Here is a 23,517-nt window from a genome sequence, read left to right as displayed (position 1 = left end):
TTACATTAATATACCTTTTTGAAGGCATGTTCATCAAGAAGAAATTTCCATATGGAATGGCTACAAAGGTGTTTGTTGAATAAAGCTAACATTATTGTGTTTATCCACTGCAAGGAGGTCGGTAGACATACGTAAAGCTCACAAGGATTATCATTCGTCAAAGTCTATACTGAAATTGCACCCAGAGAGAGACTGACAACAGAGGTCAACTGCCACAAAGTGTCACAAAGCACCAGAGACCTGTTTGAGTCTCCTCTCACACTGAAAGGCCAACATAGAGTCACGTCTGCCATTTATGTAGACAGAGCACTTATTTCCTAGGGTAAAAGATCTTTGTAAAAGATTGAAAATATTTTTTACATGTGCATTGTAATACAATATTTATGAAGGTGGTCTGGAGGATGGAATGATTGATGAGATCAGCCAATCCCTATGAATAAAAAATGAGCATCTGAGCTCGCCATGTGCTCTGTTGCTACACTTTTGACATATAAATGTCAATCCAGACTGAAAGTGACAGAAATATGACCATATTTACGCAACTTTGTAAAATCCTCAGGAAATTACACCAAGAAATCCAGGGGGATTCACACATATTAAGTTAAAGAAATCATTTAAAATCCACAATGAATTGATTTCTAGCTTCACTGAGCCAACATCTATTGATCTAAGTGTTAAGTGGGAGGGATGATACAAATAGTTTTCAGATGTACCTGTAATAATTGGGTGTACTTTAGTCTTCGGCGAGAGCACAACCATTGTTCTCTCTCATATATATTTATTTATTGGGTGTGCTCAAGACTTCGGCGAGACATAGGGGTGGGCGGTATACCGGTATGAGCGTGAATACCGGTATTGCGTTGTGCCATGATATGGATTTTGCCATATCATGGATATCACGATATATTAATAAATTTATTAGCAAAGTGTTTCTGTTTGGTATAAAATATAAGTCAAGTGATACTGCCTAGTGGGTTAGTTCAAATTTTTATCTTTTACAAAAAAAACATGCAGCATGGACGCAGCATGCATTGTGCCAGCCAATGAAAGTCAACAAACAAGCTAGTGCAACTCCAGAGGAAGCAAACATTCATATGAGTAAACTGCTTTTGTTGGCAAGTGTAAGTAAGCGTTAATGATGTCTGAAAATAACGCCAGTGAGGTTGATTTGCCGGACAAAGAAGAATTGGTAAAATAAATTGAGCCTCTGTCGTTTGGAAATGATTTGGTTTCAAGTTATCCGACATTAATCAACAAACTACTCTGTAAGTTGTGTTGTCGAATTGTCCCAGCCAAAGGTGGAAACACTAGGAATCTCTTTCACCACCTGAAAGCCATGCATGTGCGCGAAAATGAATCTACCAGAATGCGTTTGACAAATCCGATGCCTGGTTGGTTAGAATTGTGAAATGTATGTTTATTGTAGGCCAACAGAATTGAGTATTCAGCCATGTAAAAATTGTTTATAGCTAGAGCTAATTCTACAAATATTAAACAGTTTTTTTGCGATCCCATACTGGGCATTTACCCAGTGGGCTGACGCACTTTTGGGCCAAATTGCCGATCTAATTTATAGGCCTTTTTTTGGTTGTTAGTTTTTTGGGGTCGGCCTGGCCCATAAAGAACTGACAGCGGCCCGGCCCAATGGGTAATCATTTTTTGGTCGGGCCGGCCCATAGAGAACTGACAGCGGCCCATTGGTTAATTTTCTTTATTGGCACTGGCCTGACCCAATCAAATCCAGGAACCCCCTTCCCCTGATTCATAATATCGCCTCCCGCAGGCCCTGAGACACGAGCTGTTGGCTAATGCGTATGCTGGTTTAGCATTGTTAAGTTTAGCATCGCTAAAATAGAGAAACGACCACCAAAGCGCAAGGAAGGCGCAGAAAAGTTAAGGGAGAAAAAGATCTACAGGCAAATGCCATAAAATGTGCAAACATTTCGAACATGTTTTGGGGGGGGGGGGCTTTAGCTGCTTAAACATCAGCATTACCTGTAGAGGAAGGAGGAGAGGTGGCTGGCTCTGAGAAGCAGAAATATACAAATCATAACTCTTAGATTTTTAAGTGTAAGATCAACAAATAAGTCCTGAGACCCCTGTTGAAGGATCCAAAACTATCACATGAACGCAGAACACCAGGCAACTCATATCATAGAATGCACGCATATTTTAAGAGGACTGTCTGCAGGGAATGTGTCTGACCAGTCACGGTGGGTGTGGGCCGCCTCGGCCAAAAATGCCAGGGCCAATTTTTTGTCCCAGTCCAGCACTGATAGATAGGACATTGCTGCTGCACAGCAAGTATCGTATCGTGTCGTGGTGTAGGCTCCTAGCAGTATCATACATTTAAAGGGGTCATTGATTGTAGAACCGAATTTACTTTGTCACAGTGTAATAACGACAGTCCAGTTGGTAAAATGGACATGCAGTGAACCCATAAGTCCATTGACACCTCTTTCCTATGCAAATCTCACAATACAAAAAATGTAGCTGTAAAACGGTAGGTTTTGAAAAAGCCACCGAATTGACGTCAGTTCGGTGACTGCACTTTTTTGGCTCTGGTCTGTACCTTTGTCACGCCCCAAAATTTGCTGCGCGCTGCCCTGTGTACTTCCACGGAATTACAAAGAAGAACATTTTTCAAGCATTTTGAAAATGGACTACGATTGTAAATGCAGTGTTCCTGCCTGGGAATGCTGACACTTTTCTGAGTCTTCCCACGGAACCAAACACTCGACGGGCAGTGATGTTTGTCTATGAGAAGATCCCTGTGCAGTTCGACCCTCAATTACACATTTGCTCGAACCATTTCACCGAGGACAGTTTTGAGACAAGACCAAGACCTTCAAAATGTGGTCGAGACCGGTCTCGAGTACTACAAAACTGTTTTACATATTAAAGCTAACCGATGGTGTTTGGTATTATCACATTATCAGTGATAGTCATTGTATTCTGACACCAACTTGATTGTTAACATTGAGGGCGATAATTCTGTCCTTGGTCTTTCTTCCTACTCTTCCTATTTTTGTGGCATCTTTTGACTAACATTATCATATTTTACTATAGCCTAAACATTGTTTACAACTATCTTTTTTGTCCTATTGATCAAAACATTATAGTGGTTATGGTTGGGCATGGCAGGGTTAGGGTTAGGCCTACCTCAACAAACTCCTCAAACCTTTCTGTCTCTGATTTGTTGCTCAAAGCTAATGAACATACAGAAATTTCCAGAAATTACACTCAATGGCTAGTGTCTAACATCATTGAAGAAGATGACAAAGATTACATTCAATACAATCTAAATTTGAACTAGATTATTCACATTCTCGATTAAACAACTATTATGAAATCATTTGCAAATCAGTCCTTTTTTCAGTCCAAAATTCTGCAGCTAGATTAATAACAAAAACTAAAAGGAGAGAACACATTAGTCCTCTCCTTGCCACTTTACACTGGCTCCCTTTTACCTTCAGAATTGACTTTAAAGGGGCAATTGGTTGCAAAACCGATTTTACCTTGTCACAAATGTGTTGACAAATTACAGTTTGGTGTGTAAAATAGACATACAGTGAACCTCAAAGTCCATTGAAACCTCTTTCCTATCAAAATTTAACTTTTTGAAACTGCAACTTGCAAACGCCAGCTTTTGAAACAGTGCAAGTTATGACGTCAATGCAAGTTGTGAAGTGCAGCATCAACTTTGTCACGCCCCAACATTCCGCCCTCTGGTTTTCTGGTCCAGGAACATAAACGGAGGTTGCGTAGATCTCAGACACTTTTCTAGCTAGCGACGCGCTGCTCTGTACTTCCACAGAATTACAAAGAATAACTTTTTTCTAGCATATTGAAAATGATCTGCGGTGGTAAATCCAGTGTTCCAGGCTGTAGAGGGAATGCTGACACTTTTCGAAGGCTTCCTAAGGAACCAAACACTCGACGGGCTAGTGTGTGATGTTGTCTAAGAGAAGATCCATGTGCAGTTCGACCCTCAATTACACATTTGACAAATGTTAGCTAGACTCAAGCTTATCTGCTTTTTATTAATGCGGATTTGCAAGGAATGCAAGAACAGCTAGCTAGCAAAAACACCTAGACTTAGCATGTTTAACTTGCTAACGCAAGAGCATAAGTACAGTACCTAGAATGTCTGATGATTTAGCCTAGTTATTATTAGCAATGGGGCTAACGTTATTTCATGTTCCTAACTGTTTCATTCAAATAAATAACCTGTGTTGTCATGTAAAAGATGCATGTTTGTCCAGATACATTTTTCAGCACGATAGCTAGAGTTGAATCACGATAGTTTGTTCGCTAAGCTGTACTGATGTAGGCTAGTGCTGTTACCCACCTAAGGCATTCCTGTTTGCGTCGACAATTGAAGTGGAAACAATTAACGTAATCATTTCAAATGATATCTAGTCAATCTGAAAACAGCGTTGTGTAGACAAAATAGATTTATTTGTACGTTTTTATTTCAAGTCTCCACCTTCGTTGTTTCAGTGTGCTGTTGGCCGTGTTGCGTCTTTGCTCCGCAGCTGTTGGCCGTGTTGCGTCTTTGCTCCGCAGCTTCACTAGTTGTAAACCAACCAATCAGCGCTCAGCTCTGATCTATTATTCATGAGCATACCATAAAAGGAGAAAACCTAGTGTTTTTTCGCAGGAAAACACGATTTTTCAGGGGGCATAGAACAGCAACGGGGCCATTTTCAGCCAAACCAATGTTACATCCCCTATTTGGGGACCTTAAGGAACAGTGGGAAATACCCCCAAAAACCCAGTCAATCGCCCCTTTGAGGTCCTTTTCTTCACATACAAAGCTCTGCACGAACAAGGACCTAGCTACATTACGAACTCCCTTATAAATTACACACCAGGTAAAACACTGCGATCCTCAAATGCAGGCCTATTAGAGGTCACCAGAAGCAGTCATAAGAAATCCGGCCAAACCCTCCATCTCCCACGACCTCTCAATCACCCTGCGATCTGCGACGGTGACCCCTTCATCCTCTGCCAGGAACCTTCGCGTTACCATGGATGACGAGCTCTTCCTCCTCACGGCCCACATTGCTGCGGTCTCCCGGTCATGTAGATTCACCCTCTACAACATCCGGAAGATCAAGAGATACCTATCTGAGCACTCCACCCAGCTGCTTGTCCAAGCACTTGTCCTCTCCAAGTTGGACTACTGCAACTCGCTGCTCGCCGGTCTCCCAGCATGCGCAACCCGCCCTCAGAACGCTGAGGCCCGCATCAGATTCAAGACCCTGGTACTGACCTTCTGAGCAGTGAACGGGACTGCACCTGACTACATCAAGTCTCTCCTGCAGCCTTACACCCCCACCCGCCACCTACGGTCTTATTCAGACAACCGCCTGGTTGTCCCACCGCTCAAAACCGCCCGGCCCCAAGACAAGCTCTTCTCCTGTCTGGCCCCCCAGTGGTGGAATCAACTCCCCACCTCCATCAGAGACACAGACTGTATCTCCACCTCCAAGAGAAAGCTCAAGACGCACTTGTTCCAGGAGAACAACGGTACTTAGGAAGGGTTTGCTGAACTCAATGCTAGTTTCCTCAAGGATCACAATGACTCTTGCTTGGAGACTTGTTCCTCTTGTTGGTTAGTGGTGACTGATCTAAACTGTTGTATTCGCTGCGAAATATTCTATTTTACTTAATCTTATTTTTGTATTTATTTTACTGTTGCTTGCTTTTCTACAGGTACACTTGCACTTAGAGATTTATGTTGTTCAATTGTAACTTGCTTAACTACGATGCTCTTATGGTTCTTCCCTTTGGCACTTATTCTTTGGTTGTTCACAATGTGTGCTTCTTGTTTTGGCTACCTGCAATGCTTTGGGGCTATCTTGTTGTTATTATCAGTGACCTATGCACTTTATAAAGTTCTCTCTTGGAAGTCGCTTTGGATAAAAGCATCTGCAAAATGAATAAATGTAAAAGTAAGAAGATTGGTGATTCGGCCTTTGTCAATTACGCCCCAAAACTATGGAGCAAATTACCCATAAATATTAGGGAAGCAAACACGCTAGACATTTTTTTAAGACAGCTTAAAACCTACCTTTTTACCTAAGTAATTTGATCTCAAAAGGGTTTTACTACTTTTATTAGTTATATTATTGTTCTTATAGATTTTATATTTTAATTATTACTTTTGTCACTTGTATTATTGTTTTGATTAATTTTATGTAAAGCTACAATTCTTGTATGAAATGTGCTATATAAATAAAGTCCTAGTTACTTACTTTTTAGATTCCTTAAAATGCCAGGTCTCTGACACAACCTTCCTCAATAAACACTTTCCCAAATGATGGAAATTATACTGTACTGTAGTATACTGTACGAATTAATATCTAACATCTTGATACTCATGTGGACATACAATTGCATTCTGGCCATTACTAACTTTATTACAGCTTAGTTAAATGCTTCATAAATTAGTTCACTGCCAGTTAACAATATATTATACAGTTTGTTCCAACCAAGTAATTTGATTGGACAAGGCATTCTATGAGTGCTGATTGGTTGATGATTATCTTTGGCGTGGATCCTATGACCTATCACAGCCGTGCTGATATTCAGAAAACACTCCCCATTGTGTGATATTGCTTAATTCAAGGAGGATTTGATCTCTCTCTTCTGAAGGCAATTCAGATAAAGTCAGCATTCGATATTTCTTTTATCACCACAGAGCTTTAAGGCGATAAAAAAGCTGTCAAAGGGCAATAAGGGCTAGTGACACATTCTTAATTAAAAAAAATCGTGCCTTTTTCTTCTGATCATATTTTTGCTGTTGATAACGTTTGTATGCATGTAAAATATGTTTGGCATCACATGGAACATTTATCCCATCCTAAATGAAAAGTTGTTATCAACTAGTCAACTAGGAGTCAGATGGCTGAGCGGTGAAGGAGTCGGGCTAGTAATCAGAAGGTTGCCGGATTCCCCACCGTGCCAAATGACGTTGTGTCCTTGGGCAAGGCACTTCACCCTACTTGCCTCGGGGGGAATGTCCCTGTACTTACTGTAAGTCGCTCTGGATAAGAGCGTCTGCTAAATGACTAAATGTAAATGTAAACTAACATAATGTATACATATAGGTTTTTTTAATAAAAACACTAAAGCACAAAAATGTCATCGGTTCACTGATCAAAATGCTATTTTGGTGTGTCAAGTCATTCACGCCATGGGGATACAATGAGGGAAAAAATTATTTGATCCCTTGCTGATTTTGTATGTTTGCCCACTGACAAAGAAATTATACGTTTATAATTAATTAATGCAGGGCTCTACGCTAATGTTTTCACCAAGGAGTACAGGTGCTACTAAATGAAAAAATTTAGGAGCACACAAAGAAATTTAGGAGCACACTGTTTCTTTTTTTGTGTTTTTTGTTAATTAAACATAACACAGGGGCGTCGTTAGCCCCTTTTTACAGGGGCATGTGCCCAGTATAAATCTGCTGTGCCCCAGTAAAAACTAAAGTTTTAGTTTTAACAAACCGAAAACACAAAGCTTGCATTAACTATAGATGTCCCTGCCAAAGCTGATATCAAACTTGCGTCCCTGAACTGTTATATAGTGGGTTAAGCGAGGGAAGTTTCTATAGCCTAATAGTGCATTGTGCGCAACAAGCTCGGAAGAAAGGATATGAATAAGGGCTTGTGCCCCAGTACAGTTTTATGTCTAACAACGCCACTGACTTAACAGTTCATGCTAGACAACTAGCAACTTTCACTTTGATAGAACTAGAACAAATAGTTTAACTAACATGTATATAGTTAAAGTTAATATTTTCTTAAAATACTGGGACATTATAGACTATATAAGCACGCCACGGATTAAAAGCCTTGGTAGTCAAAGCTAGGTAGACCCAGAGCCATATAAAAAGAGAGTTGAGACACTTCCATAGACTTCCGTTGTGGTCTAATCGAAGAAGGCAGAAGTAAAGCATGTCATTTGCGACCTATAGTCCCAAACATTCAACCCCATTCATGTTCAGTATTACGAATCAAGTTAGCTGATTTTGAAAATAGTTTTAAAATAATGCAGTAATTTGATCAATTTAACAGCTTACTTGCTTCGTAACACTGAACATGACTGGTGTAATAGTCTGTGAAAGACCCATAGAAACACAAATTTCCGAGGAGGCAAAATCCCGGACAATTTTGGAATCCTTGCCGGACGCGTTTTTTAGGTCTCGAAAAGAGGACATGTCCGGGTAAAAGAGGACGTCTGGTCACCCAAATTGTATATAGCAAGCTTTACTTCAAGTGTATTGTAAGATATAGCTTGTTAGATTCTAAATGCACATCTGATTAGAGCTAGCAACAATGAATTGCAGATTAAGGGGTCCCCTATCTATGGGGCTATTATTGTAGTAAAACTATTCACAAATGCACAGCACAATCCACGAATACACAGCACGATCCACGAATGCACAGCACAATCCACGAATGCACAGCAAGATTCACGAATGCACAGCACGATCCACAAATGCGTACCACGATCCCCAAATGTGTTCGATCCACAAATGTGTACGATTCGCAAATGTCAGATGGCTGAGCGGTGAGGGAGTCGGGCTAGTAATCAGAAGGTTGCCGGATCGATTCCCGCCGTGCCAAAATGACGTTGTGTCCTTGGGCAAGGCACTTCACCCTACTTGCCTCGGGGGGAATGTCCCTGTACTGTAAATCGCTCTGGATAAGAGCGTCTGCTAAATGACTAAATGTAAATGTAGTCACAAAGGCTGGCCTCTCAATTGGCTGTGTTTTTACACGTGACTTTTGCTACACTTCGGCCGTGGTCCAAATCCACAACCCGTGTGCGTGTGCGACGATATGTGCTTCGGTAGCTGTAAAGCCTCCATACCACCAGTTGGCGGTATAGCGGTCCAGTGATTTTTAAGGCAACATGACATTGCTGGGTGGTTCAAGTGGTTCCTTAGACTTGTCGTGGCTGCACTTGGGATGCAAGGCAGACACCTCAAGAGCTTTCGGTAAGTATATTTTTATGTTTAGTAGTAGGCCTAGGTGTCATAAGTAGCCTTATATTGCCCAGTAAAATACAATATTATCAGTAACAACAGTTATCTGTGAAGAAATAACTTTAGCTCCGCTTATGCGTCACCGAGCAAACATCATTGAAGTGGCCCTAGCAAGCTAACTAACACTAGACCAATTAACCTACCTGAAAATGTCTGTGCCGTATATGGTGTGTAGGTAGCTAGGATCGAGTCACGATCAGGAGTCTATCTAGCTTTAAAACTAGTTTGGTGGAAGATTTGGTTTAATTAAAGGGGCAATTGACTGCAAAACCGATTTTACCTTGTCATTGTTGAAAAACGACAGTTCGGAGGGTAAACTGAACATACCGTGAATATCAAAGTCCATTGACACCTCTTTCCTATTCAAATCTCAAAAAGAAAAAATTTGGCTGTAAAACGCTACGGTCCTACGTAGGACCGGTGATCGCCCTCTTATTGGCTCTGGTCTGTATCTTTGTCACGCCCCAGAATTTACATCCTGACCAGCCCGAGGTAGCGTCTATCTCCGATACTAGTTTAGCTGCGCGCTGTGTAGGCTACTTATAAGGAATTACAAAGAAGAACGTTTTGAATTATAACAAGGATATTGAAAATGGACCACGGTCGTAAATGCTGTGTTCCAGGCTGTACAGGGAAGGCTAACACTCACAGTCTTCCCAAGGAGCCAAACATTCAACAGGCATGGCTGCTGTTGTCTATGAGAAGATCCCGGCGAAGTTCGACACTCAATCATTCATTTGCTCTGAACATTTCACCCAAGACAGTTTTGACAACCTTGGACAATTTCAAGCAGGATATGCTAGGAAGCTGAACCTGGAAAGAGGTGCTGTTCCAACCGTATGCTCATTGCAACCGCAAGCTATAAGGACAGTATGATGTTGTGCTAACAGTTATTAGCAATGCTAACGTTTCCTGTATATAGCATACCAGGTAGAATGCTAAATACGTTTCTACACACATCAAATGACTCTAGCTAGACTAGCTGTAGTCGGCATTAGAAGGGAAGCTTCCGAAAAATAGCCTGAAAATGAACTGCAGTCTGGCTTATTGCTAACGCCTGTCTAGATAATATATTTGAAAGAACTGGAGAAAGGCAGGTTCTAGATACAGGATACGTTAGCATTGCTAGTAACTGTTACTAGTAACACCTAGACTGTAGGCATGTAAACAAGTTTAGCTTGCTAGTTAACGCAAGAGCATAGGTAGAATGTGTGATAATTTAGCCTAGTTTATTGGCAATGGGGCTAACGTTGATTCATGTTCCTGACTGTGTTTCATTCAAATAAATAACCTGTGTAATGAAAATCTACAATTCACGATGCATGTTTGTCCAGATCTTTGTCATGTTATTTTACAGCAAGATATCTAGAGCTAGCCTAGCTAGCTAACTGAAGCCGAGTAGAATCACAATATGGTTTGGTTGCTAAGCTGTAGCCTAACGTTCTACCCACCTAAGTCAATCCAGTTTGCTTCAACAACAGAAGTGGAAACAAGTAATGTTATCATTTCAAATGATATATAGTCAATCTGTTGAAAACAGTGTTGTGTAGACACAATAGATTTATTTGCGCGTTTTTATTTCAAGTCTCCAACTTCGGTGTTTCAGCGAGTGCTGCTGTTGGCCGTGTTGCGTTTTTGCTCCCAGCTTCACTCGTTGATAACCAACCAATCAGCGCGCAGCTCATCTAAATATTAATGAGCATACCATAAAAGGAGAAAAGCTAGTGTTTTTTCCCGGGAACATTTCAGAGGATCTGTCAGAGGGCATAGAACAGCACCCGGGCCATTTTCAACCCAACCAATGTTACATACCCTATTCGGAGACCTTAAGGAACAGTGTGAAATACCCAAAAAACCCTGTCAATTGCCCCTTTAATGGTAGGTTTACTTGAACAATAAGAGAAAGAATAACAACCACAAAATCCAGAAAAATGCATGTCAAAATTGTTTTACATTGATTTGCATTTTAATGAGTGAAATAAGTATTTGATTCCCTCTCAATCATAAAGATTTCTGGCTCCCAGGTGTCTTTTATACAGGTAACAAGCTGAAAGCAGGAGAACACTCTTAAAGGGAGTGTTTAATCTCAGTTGGTTACCTGGTTACCAATCAATCAATCAGATTCCAAACTCTCCACCATGGCCAAGACCAAAGAGCTGTCCAAGGATGTCAGGGACAAGATTGTGGACAGCTGTGAAGGCTGGAATGGGCTACAAGACCATCGCCAAGAATCTTGGTGAGGAAGTGACCACAGTTGGTGCGATTATTCCCAAATGGAAGAAACAAAAGAACTGTCAATCTCCCTCGGTCTTGGGGCTCCATGCAAGATCTCACCTTGTGGAGTTGTAATAATCATGAGAACGGTGAGGAATCAGCCCGTAACTACATGGGAGGATCGTGTCAATTATCTCAAGGCAGCTGGGACCATGGTCACCAAGAAAACAATTGGTAACACACTACGACGTGAAGGACTGAAATCCTGCAGCGCCCGCAAGGTCCTCCAGCTCAATAAAGCAGATGTGCAGGCCCATATGAAGTTTGCCAATGAACATCTGAATGATTCAGAGGAGAACTGGTTCAAAGTGTTGTGGTCAGATGAGACTAAACTTTGGCATCAACTCAATTCGCCGTGTTTGGAGAAGGAGGAATCCCGCCTATGACCCCAACAACACTAGCCTGACGTTGTCATACTCATAATTCTAGTCAGAATATGAGTCTGATAACTCTCCGTTGGGCTGTGACTATGGGGCTTGTTTCAACTGAACTCGTAAAACAAATGCCTCTTCGCTCAATTAGAGCAACGTAATATGTTGTTTGTTGAAAACGAATTCAACCCCAGCGCTCTTTGGTGGCGTTGTTGATTACGTTACTGTTGGTCATCTGTCCATCATCGTATAAAGCCCGGCTTGACAATTTGATTGGTCCGAATAAGTTGGACTGGCTGCCAGGCTACAACAACACCATCTCCACCGTCATACACGGAGGTGGAAACATGGACAGGACAACTTCACCTCATTAAAGGGGCAATGGACGGGGCCATGTACCGTCAAATCTTGGGTGAGAACCTCCTTCCCTCAGCCAGGGCATTGAAAATGGGTCGTGGATGGGTATTCCAGCATGACAATGACCCAAAACACTCAGCATGTATTATATTATTTATTATATATTATATTAAGGTCCTGGAGTGGCCTAGCCAGTCTCCAGACCTTAATCCGATAGAAAATCTGTGGAGTGAGCTGAAGGTTCGAATTGCCAAACGTCAGCCTCGAGACCTGACTTGGAGAAGATCTGCAAAGATCTGAGCAATCTGAGAAGATGTGAGCAAACCTGGTGGCCCACTACAACGTCTGACCTCTGTGACTGCCAACAAGGGTTTTGCCACCAAATACAGTACTAGTGGGGTCAAATACTTATTTCACTCATTAAAATGCAAATCACATTTTGACAAGTTTTTCTGGTTTTTGGGGTTGTTATTCTGTCTCTCACTGTTCAAAAAAACTTACCATACAAATTATAGACTGATCATTTCTTTGTCAGTGGGCAAACGTATAAAATCATCAACAAAAGAAAAATCCCTCACTGTATATCTATGGGGAGCCACTATAGATAACTCTGACAGCATGTTGTCATAAGAATACTTGAAAGGTAGAGGAGGGGAAACAGAAAGAAGATCATCCCCTCAGGGGTACAAATCAAAGCAGAAGTCATTCGGAAATGCAACATAACGATCTTCATTGGCAATTCAGGGAAGGATTCTCAGACACATTTCCACTAGAGTAACCAAGACCTGATTGAGAATTCAAACTGATACCTTATTGAGTAGGACTGGAACAGATTGAACCTTTTAGAGGTACAATACGTGGGTTGAAAGCATTATAAAGGCTATTACTGAAATGGGAGGAATCACAGCCCCAGCAAGATGTGGGCTATAGGAGAGGTCTGGTCTATAAATGTGCCTGCCCCAGAAGTTCAGTCGGCCAAATTGAAATAATTAGGAGAAACCCAAGCAGGCACCATAAGTATTTGATCCACAGGTTAACCTAGATTTGAGGATTGGTTGCCTATGGCATTTATTGTAACCTACTATATGACAATTTTTGTTGGGGGGGAAGCATCAATCTATGTTCCCTGGCTATGTTCCAGTTCACTTTCAAAGTCATGACAAAGCCAAGCAACTCATTGCGAAAATCAAACTCTACCTCTCACCTCGCCAGCAACATACCCCAGGAAATATGTGTCAACAAGTGTATGTTCACAGTAAACCTGACAAAATATTGAATGCATAATGGGTTCAGGGAGCAAACCTGGTTTTTGTAACCCCAACTGCTAAATTTACAATTTGAATAGAGATATCAAAAGTGGCTGGCCAGGAAGAGGTCCTATCAAATATAAGAGGATCACCACAGTCCTTTACAAGAATGCCAATTTGTTATTAAGCTAATGAACATCAAACAGTCAACCTCTTCAATGAAAGCCTTACCTTTCCGAATAGTTCAGGAAGTCCCAATACCTGTCCTGTGAACACCCCCAAACAGATAAGGATAGCATTGAATTGACCAATGGAGCCTCTTATGCTTTTGGGGGAAATCTCCCCAAGGTACATGGGTAGGACACTGAGGGCAATACCTGTCCAAAACAAAAACAAATAACGTAATTGGCACAAAATGTAGGATATCATGCTTAATGTATTTTAAAAGGACTAATTTGCTTCAGTCTATAATTTTCAAAGACAATGACAGTATAGGCTAGATAGATATGGGTGGTTTGTTTACTGTAGAGTTTAATAGGAGTTGTTGGGACAGCCGTTATTAGGCTATGAATATTCATTATATTGCTAGGTTGATTTCGAATTAATTAGCAAGAACTCAGTATCCTGACACAAAGCTACACTATACTGGCACTAAAGCTTTCTCAAAAGCATGGCTTGAAGTTAACAAATTGATTTTGAACCAGTGAACTGCACCATTAATTAAAACAAGAGCAATCAAGCACGTTTCTGCAAAATTTACAAAAGAGTTATACCATTTTCTTTTTTTTTTATTCATGCAAATATGTATTCCCAGGGGAAAAGACTTGGCGTACAAATGGTATGGATTAGTGGTTTCAGGGTAATCTCATAAATACAACACACTCCCAAAGGCAATGATACAAATTTCCTTAATGTGTGTCATATTAAACAAAGATGTAGGCTTTTAAAGTGACATTTGAGAAGCTTAACGAGAGGAGTATATAATATGTTGTCATTATTGGGCAACTACCATGTAACTAAATAGCCAGACCTACAGTGCAGTAACAATATTGTAGTTACAAAGGAATGCTATGTAGTTTTACTTCCTTACGGTTAAAGTTATTACACAAATAAACCTTATTAATTGGGAGGTTGGGCTTTCCAACACCACTTAACTTTACAACTCTTCCCGATTCTGTGCCTTCTTACACTTCAGTAATAGCCTATACAGTTGAAAACTAAATGTGTGACATTCAGTATTACTATATTTACTTACATAACAAGTCACATGTCTCTACACAATTTTTCAATGGGTATTGCTATTCAGTTATATGGTAGTTCATGTAGCCTTTTTAAGAAAAATAAGAAAGAAAAATTTGTTGTCTTCAACTGTATTTGCGGCTACCTTAGCCAGTTATGGTTTGTAACATGAGCTCTACATAAAAACGTATGTAATAGGTAAGTGATGTGAAATATCTCCCCACAAATTAAGTACTTATGGAAATGTCCACTATCAGGGTTGCAATAATGAATGGCTACCAATTTCCCATTTTGACAATTACAGAGGTAATTCGAGGTCAACCATATTAGATTTTTATATATTTAAATTACATTTATCTATTTCAGTATTTGCCCAGTAAGATCAACCAAAAATGTGGAAGCTTCAGTCATGCAAGTTATTATTACGGTTATTGAATTTAGCGAATGATCAGTTGAAATGCTCAATACCATTGACTTAACTTACACAAACGATTGTTAACCCAAGTAGATTACAATATTATTACTAAATTATTCAAATTATTACTATTACAGGATGCAGTAGTTGACGCATTGCATACTACAGTATGTGTAGCGGCCTTTGGCCATGTCCAAAGGAAAATCTGCATTGTACACAAGTTGGATACTTGAGGTTGACCAACATTGTGCTTCTGCATGGAGGTGCAGTAAACATAAACAATGTTTTTTCTCTGCAGATTAAGTACTACTAAGGAATTGTTGGCACTGATTCATTCCCCTTATACAGTAAGGAAGGCTTTATGAATCAGCAACTGAGAATATTGAGTCTCTCCCTATTTCTATTATTAGCAGTTCAAGGACCCTTTTTTCTCTTTTTGGGGGTGGGGCAGATTTCCATTAGCTGCGGCATGACAACAAATACATTTTCTGGAGTCCAGAGCACAAATATAATGGGGAACATGTCTTGAGCCTTGTAGAAAAAGGCACTCACCAGAGTCCACCCCCATTAAAAGACGGCCAATGATGAGCATCTCAAAAGATCCTGCCATTTCCCCCAGGGCCAGCAGCAAAGCTGCTATCACTGCAAAGACATTATTCAGGAGCAAGGTGCCCTTCCTGTAGCAAGAAAGAGGGTGAGACGGAAGAGTGAGGAGAAAGAGAGAGCAAAAAAAAAAATGGGTGGCTTAGAGGGGAGAATGTGTGTGGTTATGAGGATAATTCCTTATTGGCGAAAATAATAGCATAACAGTTTGCTTTAAAAATACCATTAATTTGCATATCATACCTTTGTGTGTGTGTACTGTATGTACAGTATATACTGTACTGTTTTTTTAAGTAAAAATGTCGCCTGTCTGGATAGATATACTGTAATTTGACATGCAACATTGTAAGGACATGGCACATAAAATAACAATAACATTTTCTTAATTACTGTTACAAACTACACAAACAATTTATTAAATAAGGGTTCAACTAATGATGTCTATCTATATGTCAGATGTCAGTTGCATCAAATAGGCCTAATAAGAACAATGACAGTGGATATATGATACAAATTAAAATGCCTGCTAGTGAGACAGAGAAACATTGTTGTAGTGTCTCTACATTGGTTACCTTACATTTGAGGTATTTATTCATACCTAACATTGTTTATGCCAAAACCTAGGGCTGGGCGATATGGGTAAAAAATTATCTATATAGATCTTTATATTTACATTCGATAACGATAATTAAACGATAGACCACAGATCTGTAGTAGTAGCTAAATAAGTCTCCTCCTCAACTTTTTCCCTACACTCGGCATAAGGTTTAGGCAGAGCAGTGTGAGAGAAATGTTTGCAGCCAGGGAGCACGTACCTGGGGTCAAGTAACTTAAGCTTTTTAAAACCTTGCTTTTTGTCAATAGCCTACTTATCAATACCTTGGCGCAAACTCACACTTTCTGCATGTTCCAACGAGTGATCATTTTTTTGCACATTTTTGGTTGCCTTGGAGATGTTGACAACATGGCGTCTGCACCAGATTCGTCGTGTTTAATTTGGGATTTTCCTACGTGTTGTTATATTATATAAAAAAACGATTATGGACTTTCGACAGATCTACCAACACCTTTGTAAGCAGAGATTTGTTAAAATGTTTGTTAACCGAGACCTTAGGTCGAGGTCAACAAGAAGTCCACATTTGCAGTTTGTCGTATTACCAGGTAGCGAGTTTAACAAACTCTGAGATTAACCCTGAGTTGAGTTACTCTAACATGGGAAACTCTGAAAATTCGGTTCCAGAAAAGCTGATATGAATTTGTTAACTCAACTTGGAGTACGTCAAGTCTAGAGTTAAGCGTGGGCATTAGAACTATTAAAAGCCAACATCAATGGAGCTCCGATTCTAGGATTCACCATGGCACACGGCGAAAAAAAACGTTGCATAGTCCACCAAACTTCAGATACAAGTTTAATTTCATGTTTATGGTCGAGCACACATTCCAGGAAAAAAGCAAAACGTCTGTAGCAGCATATACAAGTGGCGTGGGAGACAATTGCTGCCGAGTCAATGCATACATTTGAAGGCAAAAGCCAGTCCATAAATTGAACATTTAACCCCACTGTTTGTTAATATTACAGGAGAAAAAGTGTTCAATGTTTTATTAAATGTAAAAACATACTACGAACCGGTAACGCATATTTTGCTTAGGCTATACGCTTGTGATTGTAGCCTCGACGTCACCTTAGTTTTAATCATATTCAACATGATACTAAGTAAATATCAATTGGTGCCTATTTCAATTTGTAGTAGCAGTTTCCCCCAACAGAATGTTTTTAATCAAAAGATGATGATGATTAAGATGACGAAGAGACATTGACTGCTGCCGCAGAAATGGATTCAGAGAATTATGTATGTAGCTACTGGTAGTTCTCTCAACATCTACTTTTATTTACAGGCTTGTACAGAATTGTCATTTACACTGACATTGTGAGAATAATTAATATAAAAAAAGATTTGCACTTTCTGATCCTGTTGAACAGAGCATGGATGCTGTATACAGTGAGATGTTCATTTAATGGCAAGTGAATTTTGCATGTGGAACTGTGAAATGTAATCCCTGTAATCTCATGTATACCCAGTTACAAGTAAATGAGTTGTAAAAATTGCACCTCGTGAAGAAAGTGCCAAAAACTGACCAAGAGATGGTGTAGGCTTAAGGTAGAAGAATAAAGGCTAATCTCCAAAAAGATTTACTGGAACACCAGTTACGGGAGGATGCATGGTCACAGGTGATGTTAATTGTAGGAACAATAACCTACATTAATATTAATTGCTGAATTTCTATTTTGACCAAGAGATGTTTTACATAGGGCAGAATAATAAAGGCTGATCTTGTAAGGCTATCCACCTGCCCCCACCTCTCATATGGTAAAATATGGAGTTACTGGATGTCTCAACTTGATGGCTCTCACATCTTTGTAACTTACTGTAGCATTGCTAGACATGTTGATAAGTAAGGGTCGAGATTCTGGTGTGATTGTAGTTGTTCTTGGGTATAAAAGGAATTGTGAAGCATTGTTCTGTGGATTCTTGATCTCCTGAGGCCATCTCCTCAGCTCTGGCTTGGCCTAGGCCTGGCCTAAGCCTACTCCTCACTTCATGCTTTCTATCTCTGGTTTACAATAATCATGGTAGAGTAGGCATAAGAGTTAACTTAATTGATTGCATTTATTTGCAATATGATAAAATTATTTATTATTTAACCTTAATTTGACCATTCTTGCTCTGATTTAACCCAAAGAGTCAAATAACTGTAATTCCATTGGTATTGGCATTATTTGGTTAATGTTAATACACTGTTCAGTTTCCCATCTTCCTTTAAACCATAGGGGAATTAGTTTCGGTTGTTTGGCCAATATATTGACCCCCAACAATGTTGAAATAGATTTGCTGAAATAACAGTTACAGGACGGTAGCCTACATCATGTAAATTGTAGGAATCATATGAATCATGTAAATTGTAGGAATCATATGAATCATGTAAATTGTAGGAACAATAGCCGATAGAAATATGCTACTCATTGTTGGATTTCTATTTGTAGGCAATAAAGAAGACAAAAAATAATTTCAATTATTTGTCTTTATTTCAGTGCCAAAAGGCATTTGGTCAATTCTGAGTGCAAATCCATGGCGAGTAACACTATTGATGAAGACCCAAGGGCTGAAAATGTTGCTAAAATAAATTACAGATTGTGACAGGAAACGGTAACGTTAACTTAGGTATTCATCAGGGAATTAAAGTACATCAAACCACAGTCTTAAAATCGTCTCCCGGCGTATAACTAAGCAAATTAAATTATGTTCGAGATCGCTCGGCTGAACCAGGAAATGATATGCCGTGTCTGCCAACGCTATCAGGCCGGAAAGTGGGAGGGGATCGGTAGTGACGCAGAGTTTGGCATGGAAAACCTGCTAGCGAGCAGGTTAGTTTCAAGGAGTAAGTTACCATGGAAACTTACCAAAAGGTTTTGTTACCTCTCTTTCTGGAACGTGGAACTCGGAGTATGCCTCTTTTCAGGTTTAAACAACTCAAAGTTTTCATTAAACCCGCTACTTGGAATACCCCCCAGACTTGGTAACCACCTGTTTGTTTACTACACCAATTTGCACCGAACATTGCTCTGCTCTTTGTTGGATTTCAAAAAGCCAAACAACTTCCAAATAACTGAACAAGACTAACCCTTTTTATCAACAATTTCTTCATTGGAAGTTGCTCCCTCGCCATGGCTATCGCTGCCACTGTTTTCGGCAATACGACTAATTTTCTGCGGTTAACATTAGCTACTCGACTCGACGTGCTCAGTATATTTTAGTGAGCGTAGGCTACCATTTCTCCACAGCTTCCTGCTGCATCACAGAAATTAAATGTACTGCTGTTCCTAATTATTCTCTATCGACATTATTGATATTATTGAAAATGAATTAATGTTAAGATATCTTTATCGAGGGAAGTCATTACTTCAATAGTTATTTTTGTCAATTTATCACCCAGCCCTACCAAAACCCATGTTTAATGGGGCATTATGGTAGTCCAATTCTGCTGGTCTTGTGAAGAAATTACTATTTTATGTATATACCATACCATGCTACTTCAAACAAAACAGCAATGGAACACCTCACAGGTTGTAAGGTTGTGTGTTGAGCCAACATGCACCATAACGTCAGCCTCGAGATCTTAATGACTTGGAAAAGATCTGCAAAGAGGAATGGGACAAAATCCCTCCTGAGATGTGTGCACACCTGGTGGCCAACTTCAACGTCTGACTTCTGTGCTTACCAACAAGGGTTTTGCCAACAAGCACCAAGTCATGTCTTGCAGAGGGGTCAAATTCTTATTTCACTCATTAAAATGCAAATCACTGCATACCAATTTTTTGTGTTTTTCTGGATTGTTGGGTTGTTATTATGTCTTTTACTGTTCAAATAAACCTACCATTAAAATGATAGACTGATCATTTCTTTGTCAGTGGGCAAACGTATAAAATCAGCAGGGATTCAAAAGAAAAATACCTCACTGTAAATCTATGGGGAGCCCCTATAGATAACCCTGACAACGTGTTGGCATATGAACACTTGAAAGGTAGAGGAGGGAGAACAGAAAGGAGATTATCCCCTCGGGGATACAAATCACAGCAGAAGTCATTCAGAAATGCAACATAACCATCTTCATTGGCAATTCAGGGAAGGAATCTCAGCCACATTTCCATTAGAGTAACTAAGACCTGATTGAGAATTCAAACCCTAACCCTATATTTTTGGCATAATACGTTAGCCACGACATGCACTCTTCATGCCAAGTGCAGCTGGTGATACACAAAAAATCACTACAATTCTTTTTGGTGTTTAGAACTCTCTCTCTCTCTCTCTGCTGTGGGCAAAACAAGCATTCAAATGTACACGACAGCATGGTTAGAAGTGAAGCCATAGGGTGCAAAATAACATGAGGATTTTCCTCAAAAGATGCAATGAAAATGAAGGCATACATTGATTAAGGCATTTTTAGCTTTGGGGGGAAAGAAACCAGCATACTGTAACCTTTCTTTAGAAAAAGGCATGATTTCAATTTGTATACAAAATAACCCCCTCCATAGTTTTTCTGGATACATTTGCCTCCAAACTGTCAAAAAGATACATTTAAATCTATGCATGGTTCTTCTGGAGACAGCACATTTAGAAGCAATGACTGGTTTTGCTCACTTTGCTCCGAGGGCCAAAGTCATCTATCATCAAAAATAAGTACTTGCTGCCTGATGGCAAACTGTATGATGCCATGGAATTCTTATCCATTTATGTTTTTCATTCAGTTCTCTTTTCTGTCTGCCAGCATCAGCTAAAATGACTTAAGACAAAGCACCTTCAAGAAAAAGACCAACGAAGGCTGAGATAGATTGCTCACATCGTCTGCCATTGCAAAGTGACTGCCAAACAATTTCCACAAAAGCTTGGAGATCTGACCATATCAAAAATGTTTTTGAAAATGTCCATAAATGTCCATAAGTCAATAATGATGTGATGGGTAGTAATTAAAAGTTCCCTTACTTGTGCATTGCTTGTTGATTGGGAAATGAAAAGAAAAGTCTGGTTCACTAAATTACAGCTCTGGACCTCTGTAGCTACGTCATTAACCTGAAATGGATTTTCACCCGAGAAATGCAACTTTAGGGATTCTGCAGTGAGGTATAATGCTTGACAAAGGTGTCCATTTTAAGGAATTAACTCTTCATATTGGACACCTCGTTAATGGACACCATTAACACGCGCATTATCTCTTACTTAATGGACACCCTGCAGCCAATCAGAATTGAGTAGGCTGTTCACCCAGACCATAGTATAAAAATATTATTTTGACTGGCACAAAGGGTTCAAATTATTAAAAGATCGATGTCCTTGACTTAATAATTGTCATAATAATGAAACTAAGATGAACAATTGAATGAGTGTCATAATTATACAAAATTCAAGGAACAACTATGAATTCCAGCTGTGTTTAGAGGTAGTTAGAGATATGAGTTTATTATACCGTATTTCTTCGAATAAACGCCGCCCTCGAATAAACTCTGCACCAAAAATGAAAGTTGTGTATAAACGTCGCCCTCGAATAAACCACCCGCCGCACCAAAAAAATCTGAAAACAGTTATTAAATACGTAAAATTTAACCCCAGTATGTATTACACATGTACATAACTTTCTGCACAGCTTTCTGTTTGAAAGTTAACATGTATGAGAGTTTCGGCATGCTGCTTCAGATTTCGACACAATGTAGAACACTTGTATTTGAGACAGTTGTACTACCAACACACACCTAACTGATAGCCAATGAAAAAGGGAGTTGTCGCAACCATAGACAAACAAAGAATTGACAAGGAGGTCAGCGGTAGTAAATGAAACCTGCATTTTCAGAATCAGAATGGGATTTATTCGCCATGAAAGTTTGCACAGACAAGTGCATACAATAAACATATAGGAACCTAAAATGTTAATATGCGGACTATCTATACTAAGGGTACATAGGGTACATAAACTAGCAGCTGCAAATGAGCTTAGATTCATTTGTCACAATGCCAGCAACAAAGTTGTCTATGGCTGCACTGTAGCTACAATTCACGAAATCTCCCTTACTAATTAAACGCCGCCCTCGAATAAACGCTGCCCTCGAATAAACGCTGCACCAAAAATGAACGTTATTTAATAAATGCCACAGCGTTTATTTGAAAAAATACGGTAATTAACTTTGAAGAAATACGGTAATTAACTTTGCCATATACAGTAGTTGTCAAGCAGGAACTCTATGGGATCCTGATCAAATCCAAGAATATTTGTATTTGATTGGATAGAATATTGAATGAGGCCAAGCCATTATTCCAGTCTTTAAAAGGATAATTTGACTCTAAACCAAGAATAGATCATCTAAAGCATGTGATTGAGCTGGAAATCCAGCAAAGGTGCACTCTCTTTACAGGTATGTCTGTTGTAATAAACACCCTGTAGTCCTTTCAATGTGAATACGTTCCCTTGAATACCACCTATGTTTTTATTTCACAAGCAATTAACGGCCTAAATCTAGAGAGGCACTGATATGTCAAAGTAAAAAAAGGACAGTACAGTGTGTACTTTTTTAAATGGACCACGATCTTGTGTACAGGTGCTTGGATATTAAAAATCCAAATGTATATATTAGTTTCTTTTAGGCTGCATTCACATCTATTTCATAAAAAGCCAAGATGAAAGCTTGTCATGCTCTTTATCTATTTTCACCAAACCCACCTAAAAAAACACAATAAATAAAAACATCTTGCCAATTTTATGGATTGACTTACAATCTTTCATGCTTACACAGACTTTACATATCTATTGAATTATTCTTTCAATTATTTAAACCTATTGCCAGAATAGCTGTTTTAGAAGATACAATGCCAGGTGCCCCTATGACTTGCCTTACATGTACTGTAAGAATGATAATACATTTTTATGTAAGAATGATGAATACATAGTTTTTCTCATATCAGATTCTGAAGAACCCTCTCCACATTGAGTCCAATCCTAAACCAAAGGGCCATCTCAACCTTGACCTTGACTATTTTATTTTACTTTATTAAATGAACGGAGCCCAAGAAAATTGAGAAAAGTCTAGCCCATGCACTGACAAGTTGACATTTGGATCATTAGTGGAACATTGGATTCTTTGAAATGTACATGTATTACTGAGAAATTGGGTGAAAATGTAGGAGGCAGGTCAAGCTTGAAAGTGCAACACAGAACAAAATGAGCACAAAACCTGGCACTCTCATTACAAAACCCACTGAAATTAGATCCTGTAGAGTTAAATAAGCCCCCCACCACCACCTTCCAAAGTTTCTGCACCTGGTATGAAAAGCATGCACCAATGAAATAACATGCATTTGACATACAATAATATCTCTAATAATGCCAGGAATCTCTGTCTGT

At 39.5% G+C, this 23,517-nt stretch overlaps 1 protein-coding gene across 2 annotated transcripts in view; it reads right to left on the bottom strand.

Annotated features, from left to right (window-relative positions):
• slc2a9l2 (solute carrier family 2 member 9, like 2) overlaps positions 1-23,517 on the bottom strand; it is a 147,129-nt gene that overhangs the window by 93,211 nt on the left and 30,401 nt on the right. For both annotated transcript variants that reach the window (XM_047025544.1, XM_047025543.1), the window contains 2 exons: positions 15,520-15,644; positions 13,545-13,690 (listed from right to left, as the gene is read on the bottom strand). In XM_047025544.1, the coding sequence (XP_046881500.1) occupies positions 13,545-13,690; positions 15,520-15,644 (271 nt within the window). The remainder of the gene's footprint in view (positions 1-13,544; positions 13,691-15,519; positions 15,645-23,517) is intronic.

The sequence above is a fragment of the Hypomesus transpacificus genome, chromosome 9 (genome assembly GCF_021917145.1).
Source record: "Hypomesus transpacificus isolate Combined female chromosome 9, fHypTra1, whole genome shotgun sequence".
NCBI lineage: Eukaryota > Metazoa > Chordata > Actinopteri > Osmeriformes > Osmeridae > Hypomesus > Hypomesus transpacificus.
This window is presented reverse-complemented; position numbering and strand designations above follow the sequence as displayed.